Raw genomic sequence first — 22,761 nt, 5'->3', positions numbered from 1 at the left:
AGATCAGCATTGAAAGTCTCGTTATTCTACAGAGCCCTTCTAGAACCGCCAGCATCAGGGGATCTGTAGTGGAAACAATGCTGTGACCTCAGTATTTGGAGCAGATCCTTCCTCAAAGGCACCTCAAGGACCAGGTCTAGCTCCCAGTTTAAATTCATGGCTGTTTGGAATGTATTTATTCAAAATAGCTGCTTTGGAGCCGTAATGAAGATCAGCCTGAAGCCAGATTGTGGGAAGATGGAACATAAATTCTCAGGTGCTGCTTGACTTTATAGTTTAACTTTGCATAAAAGGAGGTATTTCAGCTTGGCAGCACTGCAGCTTATCAGAGACTTGTTGTGTATTTGGGGCTTTACTGCTCCTCTAAAGCACAGAATCAAAATGCATTTTTTTTCACTAATTAAGCAGCAAATTTGTTTGTGGCTCCTGTAAACCCTAAGGATGATTTTCTGTCCTGTGCTTGGCTTGGGTGTGTTTGTACATGTGAGGGGGAAATGCCTGCGCTTGGGGTTTTTTTGGAGGCAATGTTAGGTTCTTTCAAGGGAGATCTTGTCGCAGCAAACATCTCAAGAGAGATTTCAGGAGTAAAAACTGAAAATTGCTGAAAAAGTAGTATTCTGGGCATTGTCCCTTGGCATTCCCCATTTCAGTGGTGATTCTTTAATGTCGAGCACTGAATTTCTGGACTGTTGAAGTGTCAGCTGTTCTTGGGGATGGGCTGTGGTACAGTTCAACTCCTCTCCTCTTAGATCCCAAAATGTTTTAAGGGGTGTTCTACTTTTCCAGCTGTTATGGAGGGAAATCATGGCAGCAGCTGCTTGGAATGTGGGTTGGGAGCTCATAGCAGCTCCATGGAGTCCCCTCCACTCCCAAATCCCACCTTTAGACCAGCAGCATCTACATGCACGAAGTCTTCAGCTGTCCAAGTCTGCAAAAGTGAAGGGTTTTCTAGTACTACAATGTTTTTCCACTGATTTTTTTACTAATCAGAGCATTACATTCATCTTTTATTTATGCTTTTTGAAATGCACTTGTTTTAAAACAACCTGCAGACGTGTCTTCATTGACCTGGTTGGGTGTGCTGTTGAATTTTGATGCTTCAAGTCTTGATCAGCTTCAAAACATGCAAATTCTGTTGTTCTGAGATGTGTTTTTCAAAAGGCTCCTTGTTCACTGTTAAATGGGGGGGAGAAAGCTACTAAAAGCTTGTTAGTTTTAAATAGCTCTTCCTAGATTTATGGGTCTCATCCTTGCTGGTGTAGTAGAGGAATTTTGGATTACTTCTCCGAGTGATTTTGACAATTTTTAATGGAATAAATTAAGAGCAGCTTCTCAGTTGTTATGAGAAAAGAAGTGGTGAGCCATTAATCAAACCTGACCACTGCTTTAATTTCTGATCCTTAATGAGGTTATTGGTACATTTGAGCATTAATGGTTTCACAGCTTCTTAAATACTTTGACAGGTCCCAGAATCCTGGAATGGGTTGGGTTGGAAAGACCTTAAATCCCATCTCATTCCAACTCCTGCCATTGGCCAGGGTGCTCCAGGTGGCCTTGGGCACTGCCAGGGATCCAGGGGCAGCCCCAGCTGCTCTGGGCACCCTGTGCCAGGGCCTGCCCACCCTCACAGGGAACGATTCCTTCCCAATGTCCCATCCAGCCCTGCCCTCTGGCACTGGGAAGCCATTCCCTGTGTCCCATCATTATTCCAGAGTTGAAGAGTTCATTGTTCAAACACAATCTCCATTTTTCCTTTGAATTCCACACTTTAGGTCTTTGGAGTTTCGCTGAGGTCTCTCTGTGTAGGGGCCTTTCTCCAGAGGCATTTCCCCAAATCCCTTGGAGCTGGATTTCCATGCTCAGTGCCTCGTGGATGGGACATGGGTGATTGATGGCTACTGATGAGTTTTTCACAGTTGGCAGAAAACATCGGGGTAGAGTGGGAATGTTGGACTTCTCCGAGTTTGACAGCAGTCAGACTCGCCTGGAGCTTGGCACATCGTTAATTTTCCCTTCCTTCTTCCCACACGGTGCAGCAGGAAGTCATTTATGGTAATTGCCCCTGATTTGCATATAGGTTATGGAGTTGTGTGGTGCAGAGCACCCCCAGAACCCCTTGGAAGCGCGTGTTGGGATCAAAGGGGGCCGTGCGCGCGCTGTTGTCTGACACCGAGCGGGGTGTGTTGTTTTCATTAAACATTTATCACACTCCCAGCCTGACAGCAGGAAACTCTGGGCTTGGCTGACATGTTTTCATGCAAAATTTATTGGGGAAGACGAGTGTTGGAAAGAGAGAGATCTTGTTGCCTTTCACCAGTGGCGGAAGGGGAGTGTTTGGTTGGGAGGGAAGATTCCTCTGGCACGTTTGGAGCATGTGTTACACCAGGAGCTGAAGGGTTGGGCTTTAAAGGAGCAATAAAACCAGCTTCAAATTGTTTATTCTGAGGAATGGCTTTGACAGATCACATAAATGTTCTTTTGGTTTGGATTCTGCTTGGTTTTAACCAATTACGGTCCCATAATGACAAAATAAGTTGATATTTATAAATTCTGTGCTGACTTAATAGTAGGGACTAATACGCTGAATTTCATCATACTTCATGCATGTGAATGTAAACTCTGGTATTTAAAACTCTTTGCTGAGAAAGCTAGGGATTATTTTAACTTCTGCTGTATAAACCACTTCTTTTTGACAAAAAGTGATCCTGTAATTGCTGGATAACCCACTACTGGGAGTAAAGCACTACTGATTACTCACCTTTAATGGAAGGTGTCCCTGCCCATGGCAGGGGGGAATGAGATGGGCTCGAAGGTCCCTTCCAACCCAAACCATTCCATGATTTTGGCAGCTGCTGGCTCTGGCATGTTGTGAGTACCAAATCTCAAGTGTTCCACCTGCTCTGGGATTGTGAATAACTTTATTTTTTTCAAAGTGCATGAAATGTGTTCATTTTCTTACAGAGTTTGAGTATTAGAAAATAGTTCTAATGTCCAAGGAGTCTGCTACTGCTGCTATTGTGGTGGATAGACTTGTAAAAAAAGTTTCCTGAATATAAAACAACTTAAAAAGTTGCCTTTTGTAGCTCTGTTGTTGCTTTTATAGAAAGGATCTCTTCATCACCTGCCTCCTACCATGGCCCTAAAAAAGGTTTTTCCAGCAGGGAAAAATGAGAGGTGGGAGGTGGGTCTGCCATTCCTAATGTCATTTCTAAATGCTTTTTAGCCTGAATAGCATTGAGGATACTGCACAAAACTTTTGTAAACCTTCCTGAATCCAAGAGTTGTAGCTGTGGTGGTTTAAGGTTACATGAGAGGCAGAATTGGCTGGGAAAAATAGGATTTTTTTTTTTAGATCAGCTGATGTAAGTAGGGAAAAAGTCATGTTTGTAAGGATGTGGGGCCTTCATCACGTCTGAGGCTCCCTCAGCAATCCTGAGGAATAAATTCAGGCTGGGAGCAATCCTTGGGGTGCCACCTGTTTATGTTGGTGGCAAAAAGAGGGACAATCATCACAAGGGGTGCCTCTCAAAACCCATAAAATGTTGGTGTTTATGTGATCCAGTTCTACACAAACACAATTTCTGGAGCTGTTGGCCCAAAATACTTGTGTTCGCTCCTCCCCATTCACTTCCAAGTGGGATTTTGTCACACCAAGGCTGACTTTGTCGAAGACCTTTTCCTCAAAATCTTACCTGACAAAATCCATTTCTCAAGGAGCAGAAATGTGCAAATACAAATTGACATTCAGGGTGCTACAATGTTTAATTTACACTGCTCAAGTCTCGAATTCAGGAGTTCTTTTTGATTATTTGGATTTTCTTTAGCGTTTAAAATAAAGTTTATTTCCTTATTTTATGAGGAAAGTATAGAGAAAGTACATTGTGTTTAGTTTGTAGCTCAGGAGTCCAAAAGGAAAATTTATTTATTTTGTAAGGTTTGATCCCAAGTATAATAAATAAGGACTTCTGCAGGCCTGGAACCTTGCATGCTGTGTTTCAACCTTAATCACATTCTTCTTGTTGAGTTATAGGCATCCTAGAGGAGGTGCTTCCAGGAAAATGATGGCAGAGCCTTTCCTGCAGTAGAAATGGGCTTGGTGGGAATTGCAGAGTCTGTGGCCAAAAGTCCATCTTAAGCATGGAAATTCATAGAAAAACTGGAGAACTTCTTTAAAATCTGTTTAAAATTAGCAACTGCATTTTGAATGCTGAAACCAAACTACTCCATCCTGTGGTGGAAAATAGTTTGAGTGCTTACAGGAGAAATTTCTTTGTTCTTTTGTCAGAGGGGAAAAACCTTTCCTTAATCCAAGAGGGTTTATTTTCAGTGTCTGGACTAAATTACTAGGACTTTACAAGAGCTCTGGTCATGCTGTTGAGAGGTGCTTGTAGTAAAGTTTTAAGATGCTTGGTAGGACTTCCTTGTTCCAGTAATTTCTTTTGGTAGCTTCTTGAGGAACAGCTTCTAAACTTTTATGACAAGTTGAGCCCCTTTGTCCAGCCTGGGATGCTCCAATGACTGTCAGGCACTTCCTTTGACTCCAGGTGGGTTTTCCAGGATCTTTAGGATGTATTGTCATGGCGAAGGAGTCACTTATCCACAATAAAACCAAAATACCTCTTCTATTTATTAACTTATTTATTTATTCTTGGTGCTTTTGCCTTCCTCTCTGCCTCCAGCCTGCAGGCAGAACACAAACACGAGGTGACTAAAGCAGGTAATGAAGAAGTCACCTCGTAGCTGTGGCGGGTCTCTGAGGTGAGCCCAGTGCAGAGAGCTTTAATCACTTGCCCTCTCAGAATCCGCATTTCCTGATGGAAAAGGAGCTGAGCAGTTTGGAGTGCTTCCCATGCAGATGCTCAGAGGAGAGGAAGGTTCCTGAGAGCATCCAGGGCTTGGAGTGCCGAGGGAGCCACGTGGGCATGTTCGGGGTGATGGACGAGGAGTCGAGGAGCTCTGCTGGAAAAGCTGTTGGTGCTGGAAGGCAGAAGGAAGCAGCTGAGAGGCCAAGTGAGGACAGTTTCCTCTCCAGTAAGTCAGCCAGAGCTAATGGGAAGCAGAGGAAGGGTTTTCCCTGAAAAGGACTGAGACCTCCATATGCCCAGAGCAGCTCGAGGGTCACTTGCCTTTGACTGAGATTTGTTGCTATTGTTGTCTAAGCTGTGTTGGCCTTGTTTTTCTTTTTGTTTGCTAAAAATCCCCTTTTAGGACTCAAAAGACTGGCCATTTATTTAATAGGCAGCAGCATATGGGATGATTTCTTTTCCTTTCACTCCCAGACAGCTGGAAAAGCCAGCGTGGATGGGACACGTGTGTAAACTGTGGAGCAAAACTGTACAGGAGGTGCTGGGGAACCACTGGCTCTGGCAAATAAATAGATTTTAGTCCAGAGTAACCATTTCATTTTCATTCATTAAGTACTTTTTGTGCTAAGTACAGAAATCTAAGTTTTGTGTTCAAATTCTGCAGTTCAGACTGTCAGTTAGTGATGGCTGTCAAAGGAGCTTCCCTGCTAAATTCATGGACTATGTTGAGGGAATTATATTTCTCCCTATTTCCAGAAATAGGTTTTGGAATGCATTTGAAGGCAGTATCTTCAAAGACACACATTCTTTTAAGCTGTTTAAAATTTTCCAAACTATCCGCTCCTTAAAACTGCCAGCCACCATGATTGTCCTTTTATAACTATATAATTTGCATTATCCTGGGCTTTTAATGGAATCATTCCTTGAACGTGGAGTATTCCTGCTGAAAGAGGGTTTTGTTTGCCCACATGTCCAAACACACACACGCTCTGAATGTAAACATGGAGTTTTGGGGTGGTTTTTTTTTTTTTCCCTGGGACACCTTGTGCTGGGAGAGCAGCTGACTATTGTTTTAATGGCCTCCCTTAATCTGGGCAGGAGGAATCCAAACTGAATGATCCGGAGCTGTGCAAATCCAGTTAGTGTGAGCTGTAATCTCTTTACTGGGTTTAAGTAGTTGGAGTGGCACTGAGACACCCTGCAGATACTGAGCAGCAGAGATACAGTAATCACCTCACCGTGCTCCCTGCTCTGCACCCCGCAACTAAACCCACAGTCCCCAGCAAGGATTTAGGGAGAGCCCAGCCCCAAACCTGCAAACTGCTCCTCAGAGCAGGCAAAGGAGAGGCAGGTCACAAACAGCCCATTGAAAGGATAATGCTGTGGTTAAAGTGAAATTGAAATCCACGTTAGGATATTAAACTCTCTGTTGCACCTCGTATTTTGGATTGGGAATGCTTTTTCTGGAATGAGCTTACCTGCTATGGAGATTATAAACCATCCATGGCTTTGATTAGGAAGGGAAGGAGAATCTTTGTTTGAGGAAAGCATTTCTAATCCTGGTCTAATTTTGGACCTTTCTGTTAGTTGGAATTACAAAATGATGTGACAAACTTAAATGAAATAATCTAAATTGTTGATCAGTGATACAACATGAGGGAATAGTTTTAAGTTAAGAAAAGAGGGATTTAGATGGGATATTGGGGAGAAATTCCTGGCTGTGAGGGTGGTGAGGCCCTGGCAGAGGTTTCCCAGAGCAGCTGGGACTGCCCCTGGATCCCTGGCAGTGCCCAAGGCCAGGCTGGACACTGGGGCTTGGAGCAGCCTGGGACAGTGGGAGGTGTCCCTGTCCTTGGGAGGGTGTGGAATGAGGTGGTCTTTATGGTCCCTTCCAACCCAAATCCCTTTGGAATTCCATGATTTACTTCCAGGCTCTGGTTTCATCCTTGGCACTCCTGGTTCTGTGTAGGGCAGGATGTTCCTACTCAGCAGGAGTAAAGCCCTACAGATGATCTGTGCACGCGTTTTTCTGCTTCCACACCACTTCATTAGAGGAATTTTCCATTGGAGTGGGGAGGTTCTTGCATCTTCCCGAGGAGAAGAGGCTGTCCAACCTAAGTTTTCCTTTCTGAGAATTTCTGAGAGGGATTCCCATAAGGGAGTTCCAAATGCAGAGGGTGCACTTGATCCTCATGTCCTTCTCTGTTCACTGAGAATCCCCCAACCCACTTTGGGAATGAAACACCTCCAGTTCTCCAGCAGAATCCACCAGCCCATGGAGTGGAGTCATCCATGTGACAATAATTCAGCATCATCTTGGGTTTTTTCCATAGACTGTGGCAACCTGATGCATTGCAGTTTTTCTGGGGGAAAACTCTGGGGTTCCCTTCCACCTCAGCCATCAATTTTTACATTATTTGCAGTGTGAAAACCAACACCTTTAAATATCTGTGAAGGACGAGGCTGGGAAATGCTTGGGTGACTTCCAGGGTAGAAATGGGAGACGCAGAGGGAACACCTTGGATGTGCTGGGGATTCTCCTGGATCCTGCCTCCCTCCTCAGCTGCTCCCAGCAGCTGAAGTTCTTGTAATACAAGGCCCATTTAATGGTGAATTACGTTGGGAATGATTTTCCCTGGACTGAAATGGAACCAGCAGGATCAGTCCATTCTCTCCACGTGGATTAAGGAATTGATCAGGAAGGTCTGCCGTGGCTGCTCAGATCAGAATCTTCTGAGGCTGCTTAATGGGATCATGCTGTGTCCAAGAGGGAAAAGGGGGTCTTCCATTGATTCCTGTCAGGTGGGCATTGCTCTGTGCTTTGAGAAATATTAGAGAAATGCCGACCATGGATTTATGGGAGAGTGTTCAGCACAGGGATGGGGAATGCAGGGGCAGGAGTGAGAAGGCTTCGTGTGCCTGTCTCTGCCATCTCCCTTTTTTGTTCTTATTTCTTCCTTTGCTCTGCCTTGTCCAAGGGAAAACCTTTATTTCCTGGCCACATTAAGCAGTGCTAAAAAAACCTGGATGAAGTTTTGGATAATGTTGCAGTGGGAGTTTGTGCTGGGAGTTAATTTACAGGTCCCCTGTGAGTCAGGGGCATGAAGATGGAAGAGAAGGAAGGGGTTTATATGGAGTGGGAACCACTAAATCTGATTTTAAAAGGTCACAATGTGGTTTTTTTATTGAGGAGGACAAAGGATTAAAGTCCATCAATTAACTTATTTAAAAAAAACCAAAACAAGCTTTAGGCCCCAGAGCTTGTTGGAAACTCTTTCCATGAGCTTTAAAGGTTATTTTAATAATTCTGCTACTTTTTTCTTTATTTTTAAACATTCAGGCCACAATAACTCAGTACATTGATACTAGATAATTAGGTCTAGAAGATAAAGGCTTGCAATTTTATATGCTATATATTTTATATATAATTTTTGAAAATTGCATGTTTCATGTTTACACTGTAACATATTCTGACTCGTGGAAGTGCCTTATTTTTAGGTTGTGCTTCTCACCTTGCTTAAGGGAGAGAAATTTTCTTCTGACAAACTTCCACAGGTTTTGAAAAATTTATTAGCTCCAAGCCTCATCCAGCCTGGCCTTGGACACACAGGGATCCAGGGGCAGCCACAGCTGCTCTGGGAATTCCATCCCAGCCCCTCCCCACCCTCCCAGGGAACAATTCCTTCCCAATATCCCATCCAGCCCTGCCCTCTGGCACTGGGAAGCCATTCCCTGGGTCCTGTCCCTCCATCCCTTGTCCCCAGTCCCTCTGCAGCTCTCCTGGAGCCCCTTTAGGCCATGGAGGGGCTCTGAGCTCTCCCTGGATCCTTCTTTTCTCCATGGTTGGTTGGTTCTCTTTCTTCTCTGTACTGCAAGTTTTGGAGCAACTTTTGGGGCATGGACCAGGCTCTGCTCTGGGGGCCCAGCAGTGGCACCAGGGGAACAGGCAGGGACTGATCCCAGCAAGTTCCACCTGGACCAGAGAGGCTGTGGAGCCTCCTGGGGAGAATTCCAGTCCTGTGCCTGGGGATGGCCCTGCTGGAGCAGGGAGGTGGGACCACATGAGCAGCGTGGTCCCCTCCAGCCTGAGCTGTCCTGTGCTGTGGATGGAGCAGAAATCTGGGAAGAGCTGCAGTGATTCCTCCCTGGGAAATGAAGCCCCTGCTTGCATTGGAGCTACTTTGAGCTGTGCTGATAAGGGGAAATTAATCACAATCTGTATAAAATTTTTAAAATATATCCTCCCCCTTCAGTGCTTTTCAAAGCTCTGTCCAAATGGCGTTTTTAGCAATTCTGACAATTTTACTTGCCTTGGATGAATGATCCTTCCAGTAAGAGCCAGTACTTTTGCTCCAAAGCACCTTCCCATTTGGAGGCTATGTGGTGAAATCCCCTTTTCAGTCAGGCTGGGAATGGCCATTTTGGGAACACAGGATCCAATTTCAGCGTGGCAGTTTTCACACATGATCCCAGTGATATTCCTGTCTGCCAGGAGAAATCCAGGGCTCAGTTTTCCAGGCTGCCTTCTCCCTGCTCTGCCTTTAATCTCGCGCTGTGTTTATGTAATGCAATAGAAATGTTGCTAACGTGATTATACTTTTCTATCTTATTAGCTCCAATACTGAGCACAATAAAATGGAAAACTGTTTAAATGTTATGTTTAAGTGCTTGAGATAAGAGTTCTTGTAAATGAAATGTGATTACATTTCTGTAATAGATCTTCTCTGTCTGCTCGGACTTTGTTGAGCAATGTAATTCTTTTGGGATTGCTGGTTCTAAGTTTGATTTCTTTTCTTTCTTTTTTTTTTTTTTGTAGAAATAGCCATGTAAAATGCTACACACCGCCAGACAATGAGCAGAAATCTCTTGAAAAGGCAGGGTTTCCTGTGTGAGGCACAAAACCATTGCTCCATAGTTTTCTTTGTGATAACCAATTTGAATTAAACATAATTCCCCAACATCACCTTGAATTTCCATCTGTGTAACCCCGATGTTCTTAAGCGTTTTGCATTTACCTAATGCTCTGGGCTATTTTCCCTTAGCATGTATGGCAAACTGTGACTATCTCCAAACTGGAGATGATATGAATAACAATTGTTTGCTGATCTTCCCCTGTATCTCCCTGGATAACCTGCAGTCTGCAAAGGCTGAGTAAGTGGCAGATAGCTTTTGTCATCCCTTATCCGGGCTGTACACTTGTAAGGAAGAGCAGGGATAATCGCCTAAATCTAATTAGGGGTTAAAAGAGGCCATGACTGTGATGTGGCAGTGAGACACCTTACTGTAGCAATCCTGTTTGCATTAGAAAAATAAGGTTGTCATATTGATTATTCAAATGAGCTTATATTGGCCATGGCTCAATGGCTGCATCGCAGCTGAAGCACTGGAAGGTCCCAGCTTTGGAGCATACATTATGTGATGTCTTGTTTGCTAATTTAAGGGGTTTAAAACTAAGGCTGAGGGAGTTTTATCGTGAGAATTAAGGGTTTAAGTGACCACTGGAAAATGAAGTTGAGCTTGCCTGGGTGATGGTTGTGATTGTGGGAAGCCATTCAATGGAAGCCAATAAATTTGCTTCACGTCTTTTATGGAAAAAATCAGTATTGGAGTTAACAGATCTTGCTTGTGCATTAATTGATGTTTAGTTCAAAGTCAAACAGCGCTGAAAAGAGTAAAGTAATTGCATTCAGATCAATTCCATATCCAAGAGATAGCGAATTCCCTCGGCTCTGACTTTGGGGGCTCTATTTTAATTTAAAAAAAATATCTACCTGGCGCTGGGCTCTTACAGTTTCTCAAATATTTCTCAGCACTTGGCTGTCATTCCCCAGTCAGGTCTGTGACATCCTGCAAGTGCAGGAGATGCTCCAGAGGGTGCTGATTTCAGCCTTCATCATTACCATCATCACGATGAGTGGTGTGCCAGACATAGAATGAGCCAAAGAAAAGCATTTAAAATGACCAGTTTATTAATTTGTACAATTATTTTTGTCACTTTTGTGGTACACCAAGTACCATGTGCTAGGCTGTGTTGTATGTACAAAGACTGGACATTTTACTGCTATTTTTTCCCTTGGTTTGTGCGCCTTCTGTCATTACAGATTTCCAAGGAAGAGCCCACCTTGAATCCCGGATATGAAGCAGAGTTTGCAGATTTTACCCCATAGCTGAAATGATTTCCCCCTTTTAGGTGCAGTTTGAGCGTTGCTCACTCCAGCTGTTGGCTTTGCTGTATTTCTGCTGCTGGGCAAAAAAAAATATGTGGAGAGACAACTAAACTATTGTTTCTTCTTGTGTGTAGGGACAAAGTTTTCAACTTTATTTTTAAGTTTCTTCAGTTGATTCTTCCAGTTTCTTCCATTCTCTGCTGTTGGTACTGGTGTAAAAGGTACTCATCCAAATTCTGACCTGGCTGACTGAAGCCACAATGACCAGAGGGAGGGGATTTTTTTAATAGATGTATTTTATATATTATTTATTTATGTTGTTAGAACATCCTGACCTGCTTGAAAGGCCTGAAACTATGCCCAAATGTTGATGTAACTTTGCAATATCTTGCTTGAACAGAAAGTTAAGCAGTGGCTTATCCTGTCCTGCCTTTGTGTGGAAGGCCCCTCTGTCCTGAGCTTTGTGCTGAACCCATGGATGTGTTTGATTGCTTGGAACAGCTCCAGCCCCTCTTTCTGGGGACACCCCTTTGTGGCACTTCTTTGCAAGCCATAATAATTTTGTATATTGAAATTGCAACTTCCAGCCCAAACTGAAAATGGGGCAAAAGCCAATGTAGGAGACCTTTTTTTTCAGCAATATCAAGGTGCTGTTTGTGGAGAGCAGTCCCTCATTTTGCACATTCATTCCGGGTTATGAATTTAGTTATTGAATTTATGTATTACATTTTTTATTTTCTCTTAATCCCTTTCAGACATGGCTCCAGTGTTCCCCACCACGCTCTTCCAGCAGTTAGCAAACAGTTCAGGTTGTTCTGATTGATATCAGTAAAGTTGTCTGGATGCATTCCCTGAAAAGAGGGAAATAAGACAAATATGAAGAGTGTTGTGATAAAATAGGGGAAAATCCTTAATCCTGGGAACTGAATTTCCTATTGGTGAAGGGTTTTTTGGCTGTAGTGGCTGTTCCTCCTTTGAGAAAGTATAAAACCTCGATTCACACATGAACTCAGCTGACTCTGGCCTGGTTGAGGCCGCCACCCCAAAGTGTCAGACTTGGTTTGAGGTAAAAATAGGCATTTTAATGTAAACCTGCACTGCCTTGGGCTTGTGTTAAAGTGTTGGTTCAGGAATGGTTGGACTCAGTGATTTTTGGGGGTCTTTGCCAGCCTGGCTCTGTGAGGGCCAAGGGAGGCTCAGGTTGGACAGTGGGAAGTATTTCTTCCCTGAAGGATTGGTTAAGCACTGGCAGGGGCTGCCCAGGGCAGGGCTAGAGTCACCATCCCTGGAGTGGTCAAAAAATTGGATGTTCTATTTCAGAATAGAATTTAATTGCAGGATTTGGCCAAAGGCTGGACTTGATGGCCTTGGAGGTCTTCTCCAGCCTCAGTGATCCCAGGAAGTCCCTCATGAGCAGCAGGTTGGTGAGCGCTGGATGGGATGTGTGGCACATAAATTTGGCTACAATTTACTGGTTGGGTTTGTAACTTGAGGTGTTTGTGGGATATTCCCTGGGTTCTCTGCACATGTGGAATTCTTCCCACCAGAAGTGGTTGCTCAGTGTTGGCTGGATCATCCACATTCCCAGGTCTTTTGTACAGTCTGTGAATCCTCTGGGATCTGGTCACTTATTTGGTCTTTTTTAAAATAGATTATTTCACTTCACCTCCAAGATTTGCAGATACAGCAGGAAATGCTGGTTTTAACCATCAACCTCCCAATTCCTTAAGATCCGACTTTCCTTGGAGCCTGCCATGTTTATGGTGCTCAATTCCTTCAGGAATCTCTTCACTCTGTATTAAAAAAATGACCTGTGAAGGAAATCTTGGCTGTAGAACGAGACATGCCTTATAGTTCTGTCTTTTTTTGGTCTCATTTTGGTCCAGTTGGTGGTAAACCAATAATGTGCAATACTAATTACTCACAGTTCCTTGAAGAAATGCCAAAACACAAAATGCTTTTGGGAGATTCTAGGGGAAGGTGTCCCCGCCCGTGGTGGGGCAGCTGGAGTGAGATGGTTTTGAAGGTCCCTTCCAACCCAAACCATTCTGGGATTCCTGGTCTAGACGTTGGCTGGCAGCTTCTTGGGGGTTTGTTCCAACCTGCAAAGCCAGTCCCGTTCTCTGTTTCCACCAGACACTTTCTCTGGGAAGTGCTGGGAATGAGAAATGCCAAAGAAAACAGATGGTGTTAGTTTTTCATGGCAGTAAAAGGTTAAAAGCAAATTAGTGAAAGCAAGAGAGTGAAATGAATGAGACCAATGTGGTGTGGTAAGAACTTTAGAGTTAATAATTAAAGAAACGTGAAGCCCTAAGGAGGTTTTGGTGCAACTCAAGGAGCATGAAGAGCTCAGACAGCTTTGCTTGGTAGTTTTGGGGTTCTTCTAGGCTGTCAAATTTTCTGCCAAAAATACAAATTGTGATTTAGTGGAACTTCTGGGTCTTTCGTTGTTCTCACCACGCTGTGTTGGACATCAAATTCTAGTCCACATTGGTGTGGGCCATGTCCCGCGGGTGCCTTGTTTTGGACTGAATCCTGTGAAAACCAAAGTGGGAACTGCTGTATGTGGGATCCCTTTAGTGATCCCTGTCCATCTCCTTTCCTTCATCAGCTCCAATTAGCTGCTTTGAATTTGATTTGATTTTTTCCCCTCATGTTTTCATTAATTTCAAAGCACTTCCAGGTTACTTTTATCATTGTCTGTTAGGTTTGGGTTTGGTCAGATGTTTGCAATTGCAATCAGTTCCTATTTTTAATTTTGATTAAATATTATTTCTTTCTCTTCATTTGTGGCCAAGGATCTAATTTCCCCTCAGGCTTGAATGACTTTAGCTCTACCTTTTAAAATTTTATAAATTTGTCTTGTGACACAGCCCAGCGTGGAAATTGTTAGGAGAGGATACAACTTCCTTCCTTACTGGAAGTTAGGCTGGGTCTCTTGGAATTGACCATCTTGGAGAAAGCAAGAGACTTCCAAAGGTTTTCCTTAGGGCTGCATTGAGTTGAGATGCAAAAAAAAAAAAAAAAAAGTTTAATTGTGAAGTAAAGCCTGAAACTCAAATCTCTTCTGAGCAGAAAAGCTGAGGTAGCTGAGCAGATTAAAACAAAATATTCTCAGATCGAGTAGATCTGCTCTTTTCAGGAACAGGGCAATTTTTACCTTGCGTGATTGAAAACCTGGGCCTGTCTGACATATCTGAGACATTCTGAGCATGCCCCTGAGTCCCTCAGGGACAGCAACCCAGGCTGGATGGAAGAAGGGAGAGGAATTAAACCAGAGTGACCAGCTCAACCTGCAGGGACAAAGAGGAGCCCTGTAAAAGCATTTCCAAACTGGATTTTTATCCCTCCCAGTGGTGCTGCCCAAAACATCCTGAGGTTTCAGTGTGCTAAAATTGGATCAAATGCAGTCCCAGGTGCTGGAATTTCAGCAAAGTGGGAATTTGTGGGGCTCAGCTGAGCTTGACCACGGTTCCCAAAGTGCTGCACATGTCTTTAGGGATATTGGAAACCTTTTTTTAAATTTTGGCCTTAAAATCTGTGCATCTAAGACTTGCTGGGTGAGCCTGGTCTTCCTCCTGAGCTGGGGAAATGAGTCGGTTGTTGGGTCATTGTTATTTTTTAATCAGTTGTTTGTTTTTCAGCAGTGCTGGTGTCATCCTGCTGCTGGCTAGAAAGGAAGGGAACACATCCCAAATTTCTCCTGGGTTTTTTGGGACTTTATTATTCTTGCTTAGAATCCTGACCTGCTGCTTGAAATCTGTCTGTCACTTCCTTTTAATTTCTATTCCAAGTGCAACATCTTGTGCTCTTTCAAGATCCTGCAAAATTATGTGAACTTTTAATTACTTTTTATTTAATATTCCTTCTTTTTGGGAAGGAGGGGCAGCAGGGCAACAAAACCAGCTGTATTCCAGTGCTACACAAAGGCATGGAGGGTTTGAGTTTGTTAAGGTGTATTTTTAATTATAAGAACATCTCTGTGTTTAGAACCTTTGAAGAACTTGTGAAGTGCAAAGAACAAAAACAAAGCCATAACTTGTGGTGTTTAGATTTTCCATAAAAGAAACCCTGAATAGAAAGGAGCATTTGCATGAAGAGCATGGGGAAAGATGATGTCTGACTTGTAGTGGTGGGTTAGAAAAACAATCAACAATCTTCAGAGTTCTGCAAATGGAATAAGAAATGATGGGTGAGGTGGGTCCCTGGGTTTGAGGAAAGTGGGTTTTGCTGATTAAAAAACTAAATAAAAAGTATTGCTAGCTCTGCACTGGTTATAGGTTGGATAAGCTGAGCTCAGTTCAGATATTAAATATAGATTTTAGCTTTGTTCTCTGAACTGAGATCTGTGGGGATTAAAGAAAGAAAAAATGGAAAAAAAATTAGTGATTTGTTTCCAAAGTCAGTATAGAAGCTTTAAATTGCCGGTGTAGAATCACTGAGGTTGGAAAAGATCTCCAAGATCATCAGTCCCAACCTTTAAATATGTACATAAAGTAACAGAATGAGATCTGTGCAATGGAACCAAGGCTGTGTCTTGCGATGTGAATTTTGAGCACTGAGCAAAAGCATGAAGTGTTTTATTCACAGGTCTTAGTGGAAAGTTGGGTGCCAGCAAATGAGTTTAAAATACTTAATAAACTTCTAGAAGATTTTCTCTCCTTGGGAAGAATTCATGGCACAGAGTCTTAAAAAGAATTACAAATAATTAATTCAGATAAATTGGAGGTTGCCTTGTTTCCTAGGCAGGGCGCCTTTAATTGGTAACTTTATTTTTATTGAATATTTAATGAGCAACTGGCAAATGTTTCCCTAAGCACAATTTTCATGAGCATTTACTGGGTTTTGAGCAGTTTTTAATGAATTTAGACAAAGATGGAGCTGTTCAAACACGGTGTCGTTTCAGCATGGTGAGACGTATTTACCAAAGATTATTGCAGAACTTGTTTAATGTGCATAGATAGTTTAAAAAAAACCCAACCCTAAACTGAACAGGCTTGAGGTTTCCTTGTGGGATTTTTTTTTTTTTATCACCAGACTGAGGGCCTGAAGGAATAGAGGGAAGTGAATGGACACCAATGTATCCAAATATCTCATTTTGCCTAAAAGCAAGTGCCGGCAGATAAATGCCCATAAAGGGATTTCTTTCTTAAGCCCCATGGATTTTTTTTTTCTGCAACTTTTTGTGTGAGTTCGAAATGAAAACCATTCATCCAGTGCCCCAAAGAAGGGCCTTATTGAATGGAATAACAGTGTAATGTACCATTGAAGGCAGGATTGAAAGTGATTATCTTGTTAACTCTTGACAGTTACCGCCAGCTTGAAATAGAACTGGCAGGCTTGATTTGCAAATGAATTAGAGCTTTTTCATTTGGTGCCAGGATCATCTTTTTATATTCTGATATGACAGATGCTATGTTCCATGCTTTTGTTTCTCTTCACTCTTCTACTTGCAAATAAAAAACAAAAGATTATGATAGTAATTTTATTTGCATCTTTTCTCTAGGAGTTTGTTCTTTGTCTCAAAGTTTTTAATCTTATATTTTTTTCAACAATTTGTTTGAGAATAGTATTGTTCCTGCAGAATAAAATTTCATTAGGTTAAGTACAGTAGTAATTGGGTGAATGAGGGGATTTAGAAGCTTTCAGAAAATGGAAAATCGATTGTACTCAAATTGTTTTAGTGCTTAGAACATTTAAATTTCCTCCCTGACTTACACTTGCATTTAATATTCCTCAATGCCACGAGCAGAGGAAAAGCTCACGTTTCAAATATTTCTGCTCACACTCTGCTAATGGCAGGACGTGTAATTAGTGGCAGCCTTAATGCTGATCAACTGTGTTTATATTCTGCAGCCATCCCACCACAGATGGGGAGGTGGTGGGTATGATAATTATTGTGCTCTCCTTCTATGTTCCTCATTAACCTGTAACACTCTCTACCAGTCCGGAGAGTTTTTCCCATAGTTGTGCTTCCCAACGTTGGAACTTGCTGGGCTTTGTTTAATATTCAGCCCAGCCTTGTGGGCATTTACACTGCCGGGCTTTCTGCTACTTTTGTAATCTGGTTTGTACTTTGAGGCCAATTAGCAGCACTTCCGACTGCCACTGATGTCCATTATGGAAATGTTTTCCTACACTTTCACCTACAGGATGTGTTTTAATTGAATATCTACTAAATAATATTACAGAGAAGGTAAACCAGGCCAAAGTTGTCTAATTTATTTAAGGCTGGTTAACAGAGCCCGTGACATTCCGGAGTCCCACGTTTAATTGCCTGTGTTTGCTGGGAATGCAGACGGGGAGGAACGAGGCTTCCCTCCTGAAGGGAGCAGGAGGAGAAATCCCACCCAGCCAGCCAAAACCAGGGGAAAACCCAACCAAACCCCACTCCACGTTGGAAAACTCCAAGCACTTGCACATTATGGTGTCCTTGGAATCACCAAGTTGAGCTGAGGAGTGGCTTTAAGGCAGCCAGGACAGAGAAATCAGCTTTGGTTCATTTATGGGATTTTCGTACCTGACCTGAAGCCTCTGTAAAACAAAACCAGGAGATTTTGGGTAGTTATTTTGTCTCTTGTGATTTATGGGATTTCCAAACCCGACCTGAAGCTTCCATGAAACAAAACCAGGAGATTTTGGGTAGTTATTTTGTCTCTTGTTTACCTGGGAAAGACAGACCAAGAAATGCAATATTTTTATAGGGTCTATTTGAAAATACTGCTTTTATCAACACTGTATTTTGGGGTTTTTCCTCCTCTGTTTAGTTTCAGTATTTATTTCAACTGTATGAAGTCTTGGATTTTACTCTCTGAGCCAGGGTTATTACATATTTCCCCCTCTTGAATATTTGATAAGGTCTCTTGGGAACTGATTTTCCTCCTCTCTAGGATAACGTATTATGGAAATGGTTTCACCTTGTGTCCTGTTTAAAGTGCCTGGTTTTAGCATGATTCGATTTGGTTTGCATTATATTCCACTGCGTTCTTTGGCACTTCCAAGCTACTCCAGTGTGTTTGTGAGGGGGGTGACTTTGGCTTTTCCTCCTGCTTTTGCTAAGTGACCTTTGTAGGATCTTCTTGGCTCTTTGTTGCATTTAAATTTATTAGTAATTGGCCAAACTTCCGACTGGTTTTTCCTGAGATAAATTATTTGGATGATTGGAGTGAGGGATCCACTGGGCTCAGGACCGCCAGCTTTGGGGTCTTTGCTCTCCAGGATCAGCTCCAGATCATTTGAAGTTGATACTTGGTAGAACAAAACAGCATTTCACACTTTAAAAACAGTATCGTGGATGCTTTTCCTCTCGGGGTGTAGGATTCCCAAACCGTTTGCTTTTCTTGAGGAGTTTAAGGTGCAGAAAAGATTGGGAAGAGCAGCGAAAAAAAAAAAAAGACAAGTTCAGCAGTGTCTCATCTTGGGATATCCTGAGGCAGAAACACACAGTGTGTCATTGCATGGAAGCCTTAGGTTGGACTGGATGATCCTAAAGGTCTTTTCCAACCCAGTTCATTCTGTGATTCCGTGGTTTTTTCAACTCCCTTGATTAATGGTTAGTTTGATACAGGGAGTATTTTTAGGAATATGAATATATTCTAGGTTAAAAACACGATCTCAGCAAGTGCTAGGGAATATTTTAAATTTAATTTACTGGGAAAGGAAGTTCTCATCACCTCAGTCACTGTGGGTTTAAGTAATCCCAGACCTGGTGAAACTTGGAGAATCCCAGAATGGTTTGGGCTGGAAGGGACCTTAAAACTCTTCCAGTTCCACCTGCTGTGTGGGCAGGGATGGAACTTCCTTAATTGAATTCCCAGCTTCTTGCTGCAGGTCCCTCATGACCAGGATTCAAGTGCAGCTGGAATTTTTTTCCCCTGGCATTGCTGAAACATTTGGATGAGCCTGAGTTTCATTTACTGGGTTTAAGGGATGATTTTAAATACATGCATGTCAAGTGGTGTTTCACTGCAAATCTTGACTTTAGTGGGGAAACAATTCCAGAGCTTCTCTGGTAGGAAAAAGGAAACCTCAGGAATAAAATCAAACTTGCCTAATGAACCAAAGAAATGAAGGTGCTGCTCTGGAGATGGTCTGAAAGGCAAATACTTGCCTTGTTGGGGACTCTGGGGTGTAAAACAGAGTAAAACATAATTACCTGGTAATGATACCAAATTAATACAACTATATGGTTTCTTCAATGTGAGCATTGGAATGCTGGATGTGCAGGAAGCTGCTCCTGGTGTTTATTTGTGGTGTTTCGTGGTTGAAAATTCTGCAGGCGCTCAAGGCTACGTGGGAGACTGAGCTGTGACCATAGGTCTGGTTTTTGCCTAAAACAACAAATGAAATATAGTATTAATGGGAGTCTTGTTTGTAAAATTTATGTTATCAATAATAAAATTTAAATATGTGATCATTATATATAATTATACAAACATAACTAATTTTATAATATAGTTTATGGTATGTATTTAAGATATATGACTATTATGTAGAATGATATAAATATAGCTGTAATTATGCAATATAATTTATTGTATTGTATATATAATGCAGTATAATATAGAATACAGAATATAATTGCATAAGATCTATAATATAATCTGTTGGTTAACTGAAAGATAAAACCCTGCCATAGCGTGGCTGATTGATGCCCAGCAGCCTCAGGCTGGGAAGAGGTTTTCATTGGAAGTGACAGGTGCCCCAAGGTTTATTTAGGACAAGCTCAGCCTTGTCCTGGTTAGTTTGATAATGTTTTCCTTATGGATGTTCGAGCACTGCATTTCCTGCGTTAGGGCCTTGTGTTACACCAATATTCCTGTCTGGGCTGCCTCAACTACAAATTGGCTGAACAGCCCATGACACTTTTTCAATATTATTACATTAAACCAAGTGGATTTTGATTGATAACCTAATATTCAACTAATGCAAAACATCAATCATGGCGAGTATATTAATTATTTAATATTGCAGCCTAATTCAGGAATCGATGTGCTGCAGGAGGGGAAGGGAAACTCGCTGTTCCCAGAAGGTTTGAGACAGGGGATGATGAAAAAAAAGCCCCACCAAGCCCTGCTCTACCTCCCGTGTGTTGGTTCGATACAAATCTTTATTCATTTGCCAATAATCTCTTCACATTTTCCACTTCAGGACCTTTTTTATCAGTTTTGAGGCCTGTAATTGAATTAAGGCTGCTTTCAGCACAGGCTGGGGGGAGATATTGATGGCAGGGATGGGCCTGACCTGGGAGCTCCTCCCAGCCCTGCCCTGCATCCCTCTCCCAAAGCAATTCAGGCCTTGAAGGCCAGGTAGCACCTCCAAAATGGATCATGGAACCACGGGATGGTTTGGGGTGGAAGGGAGATAAAATCCTGTCCATCCCACCACTGCCATGGCAGGGACACCTCCCACTGTCCCAGGCTGCTCCAAGCCCCGTCCAGCCTGGCCTTGGGCACTGCCAGGGATCCAGGGGCAGCCCCAGCTGCTCTGGGAATTCCATCCCAGCCCCTCTCAGGGAACAATTCCCAATTCCCAATCTCCCATCCATCCCTGCCCTCTGGCACTGGGAAGCCATTCCCTGTGTCCTGTCCCTCCATGCCTTGTCCCCAGTTCCTCTCCAGCTCTCCTGGAGCCCCTTTAGGCCCTGGAAGGAGCTCTGAGCTCTCCCTGGATCCTCCTTCAGGCTCAAGATGTGGGAGACAATTTGGGATAAATCCAGTGTGGCTGAGAAGAATAAATTCTTTCAAAATTCAAATAGTGAAAATACTTTTTTTTTTCCTCCTCTTACTTCATTAGGGACATTTAAATAGAAGAAAACCATGTAGCAGATTTTTGGAAAAGCTTTAGGAAATTACAAATAATTAGTAATTGTAGTACCAGTAATTGGTAATACTGTGGTATTAACTGATTCCCTGCAATCCTCACGGGCTGGTTTCTCCTTATTTGCTGTGGCAATGACCCACCTTCCAAGAGGTGATGTTGGAATTAGGTAGAACCTGGAGCTGATGGAAGCAGGAGCCATCTCCTTGTTCAGTGGGTTGGGATTTGGGGAATTTTAAATTTGTTTTCCATTGGATTTTGTAATTTTTTCCATAGCAGGATGTGTTAAGGATTAATTTTCCCTCTGAATTCTTGCCTTTCGGTGTTTTTCCTTGGATAGTTTGGTCCATTTTTTTTTTTTTGGAGCTGCCTTCATGTAAAATTTTCCCCATTTTCTGTCTGTACATTTGTATTTTTTGCAGCTTTCAGGAATCAGATGCCAAGCTGCAGCATGGCTGCCACGACCCATGGAATGAATCACAATGCCTTCTCTGTCACCTTGGAAAGGGGCACGGGATTTCAGTAGGGTGGCAAAGCAGAGCCACGAGCACCAAACGAGGATTTGATGAACAACCCCGTGCCCTGGCCTGGCTGATTCTTCCCAGTGTAAATAGTGGGACAATTAGATTAAAAATGTTGTTTTTAAACATGTATCCAGTGGCATTGCTATGGTTTGTAGCAGTTTCAGGGCAGGTGCTGTTTGGGGGTTTAATTCTGTCACTGTGCATTAGGATAATCAATATTTTTTAGGTGTTACAGGTAAATATTTGTATTAAAATCAAATATTTTACACACTGGAGAAATGACCCAGCTTTGCCATTTCAGAGTTAAACAGAAATCATTGCAGACAAGGGTTTAGCAACTATTTAGAACTTTTGTTCTTCTCTTACAGGGACTCTGCAAACATCAAAGCTGGATTAGAACATCTGGTAAGTTTTAATTTTCTCTTGAACATTTGCATCATCTTTGATATCTGCATTCCAAATGAACACTTTTAAATGAGCTTTGAATACCTTGAATTGAGAAAGTCAACCATTTCCCAGAGGGTCAGGGTACTGTTATTGTGTGAAGGCACTCACATTTTCATTTATCTCCCCATTTCAAGGGAATTTTAATTTTTTTAATTTACTTTTTTTTGATGTAGAGATGAAATAAACCGGCCTACAATCCCTGGATTGATGATTGCCTTAATTATAAACAAAAATTGTTTGGTGTTGGATTTTTGGCATATCCTGATCTGAAAACAACAAACTTGTGATTAAAAAAAAAATATTAAAAAAAAAGAAAGACAGGGACACAATCAAATATTGCATGCATAAATATGGTGTGTTTGAGTCATTTGGAGGCTGTGAAAGAAGTGCACAGCTTTGTGTTTTCTCTTGTCTTTGCTTTATGAATAATGGATTGACTTAAATTCCATTCAGGGCTGCAGCAGAAAATAATAATAATTGAGGTGCAAAATATTTCTGGTTTAAATAAACATATTAAACCCACAAGTGATGGCAAGCCAGGCTTAGCATTAAAAACTTGTCAGTTGATCAAAACTGGGAAAAATAAAATCTTGTCACAAGTCAGGAGCTGGTTGAGCCTCACATGTTGGTGTCAGCAATCAGTGGAACATTAAATAGTTCATCTAAAGTGATTATTAAATCCCATTAAATTAAAATATTCGCTATTAATGGCACATCCATCCTGAGAAGGGTTTAATGTTTTCATGGAATAATTAAATAATCCCCACGGTTCCATAGTGCTGTTAAAAACATCGTGTGTTGCACTGGAAAAAATTGCTTTTCTCTTGTTGGGAATCATGTTGGGAATCACTTGGGAAGGGTGATTTGTAGGAGCTTGGGTACCAGTATCTCCTGGGAGTGCTAGAGGGATGGACAGGATGGACATCCTGGTGGGATGGACATCCTGGTGGGATGGACATCCTGGTGGGATGGACAGGATGGCCATCCTGGTGGGATGGA

General features: G+C 42.3%; 1 protein-coding gene across 1 annotated transcript in view; it reads left to right on the top strand.

The window, feature by feature from the left end:
- The window catches only part of RSRC1 (arginine and serine rich coiled-coil 1), a 99,774-nt gene that overhangs the window by 24,630 nt on the left and 52,383 nt on the right, over window positions 1-22,761 (top strand). Inside the window, exon 6 of the mRNA XM_042042167.1 lies at window positions 21,684-21,720. Coding sequence (XP_041898101.1) covers window positions 21,684-21,720 — 37 coding nt within the window. The remainder of the gene's footprint in view (window positions 1-21,683; window positions 21,721-22,761) is intronic.

Source organism: Corvus kubaryi, unplaced genomic scaffold (assembly GCF_017639235.1).
Source record: "Corvus kubaryi isolate FWS band 111438036 unplaced genomic scaffold, C.kubaryi_AGA036_p1.0 37397, whole genome shotgun sequence".
NCBI lineage: Eukaryota > Metazoa > Chordata > Aves > Passeriformes > Corvidae > Corvus > Corvus kubaryi.
Note: the sequence above shows the minus strand (reverse complement) of the source record. Positions and strands in the feature narration are given on the sequence as shown.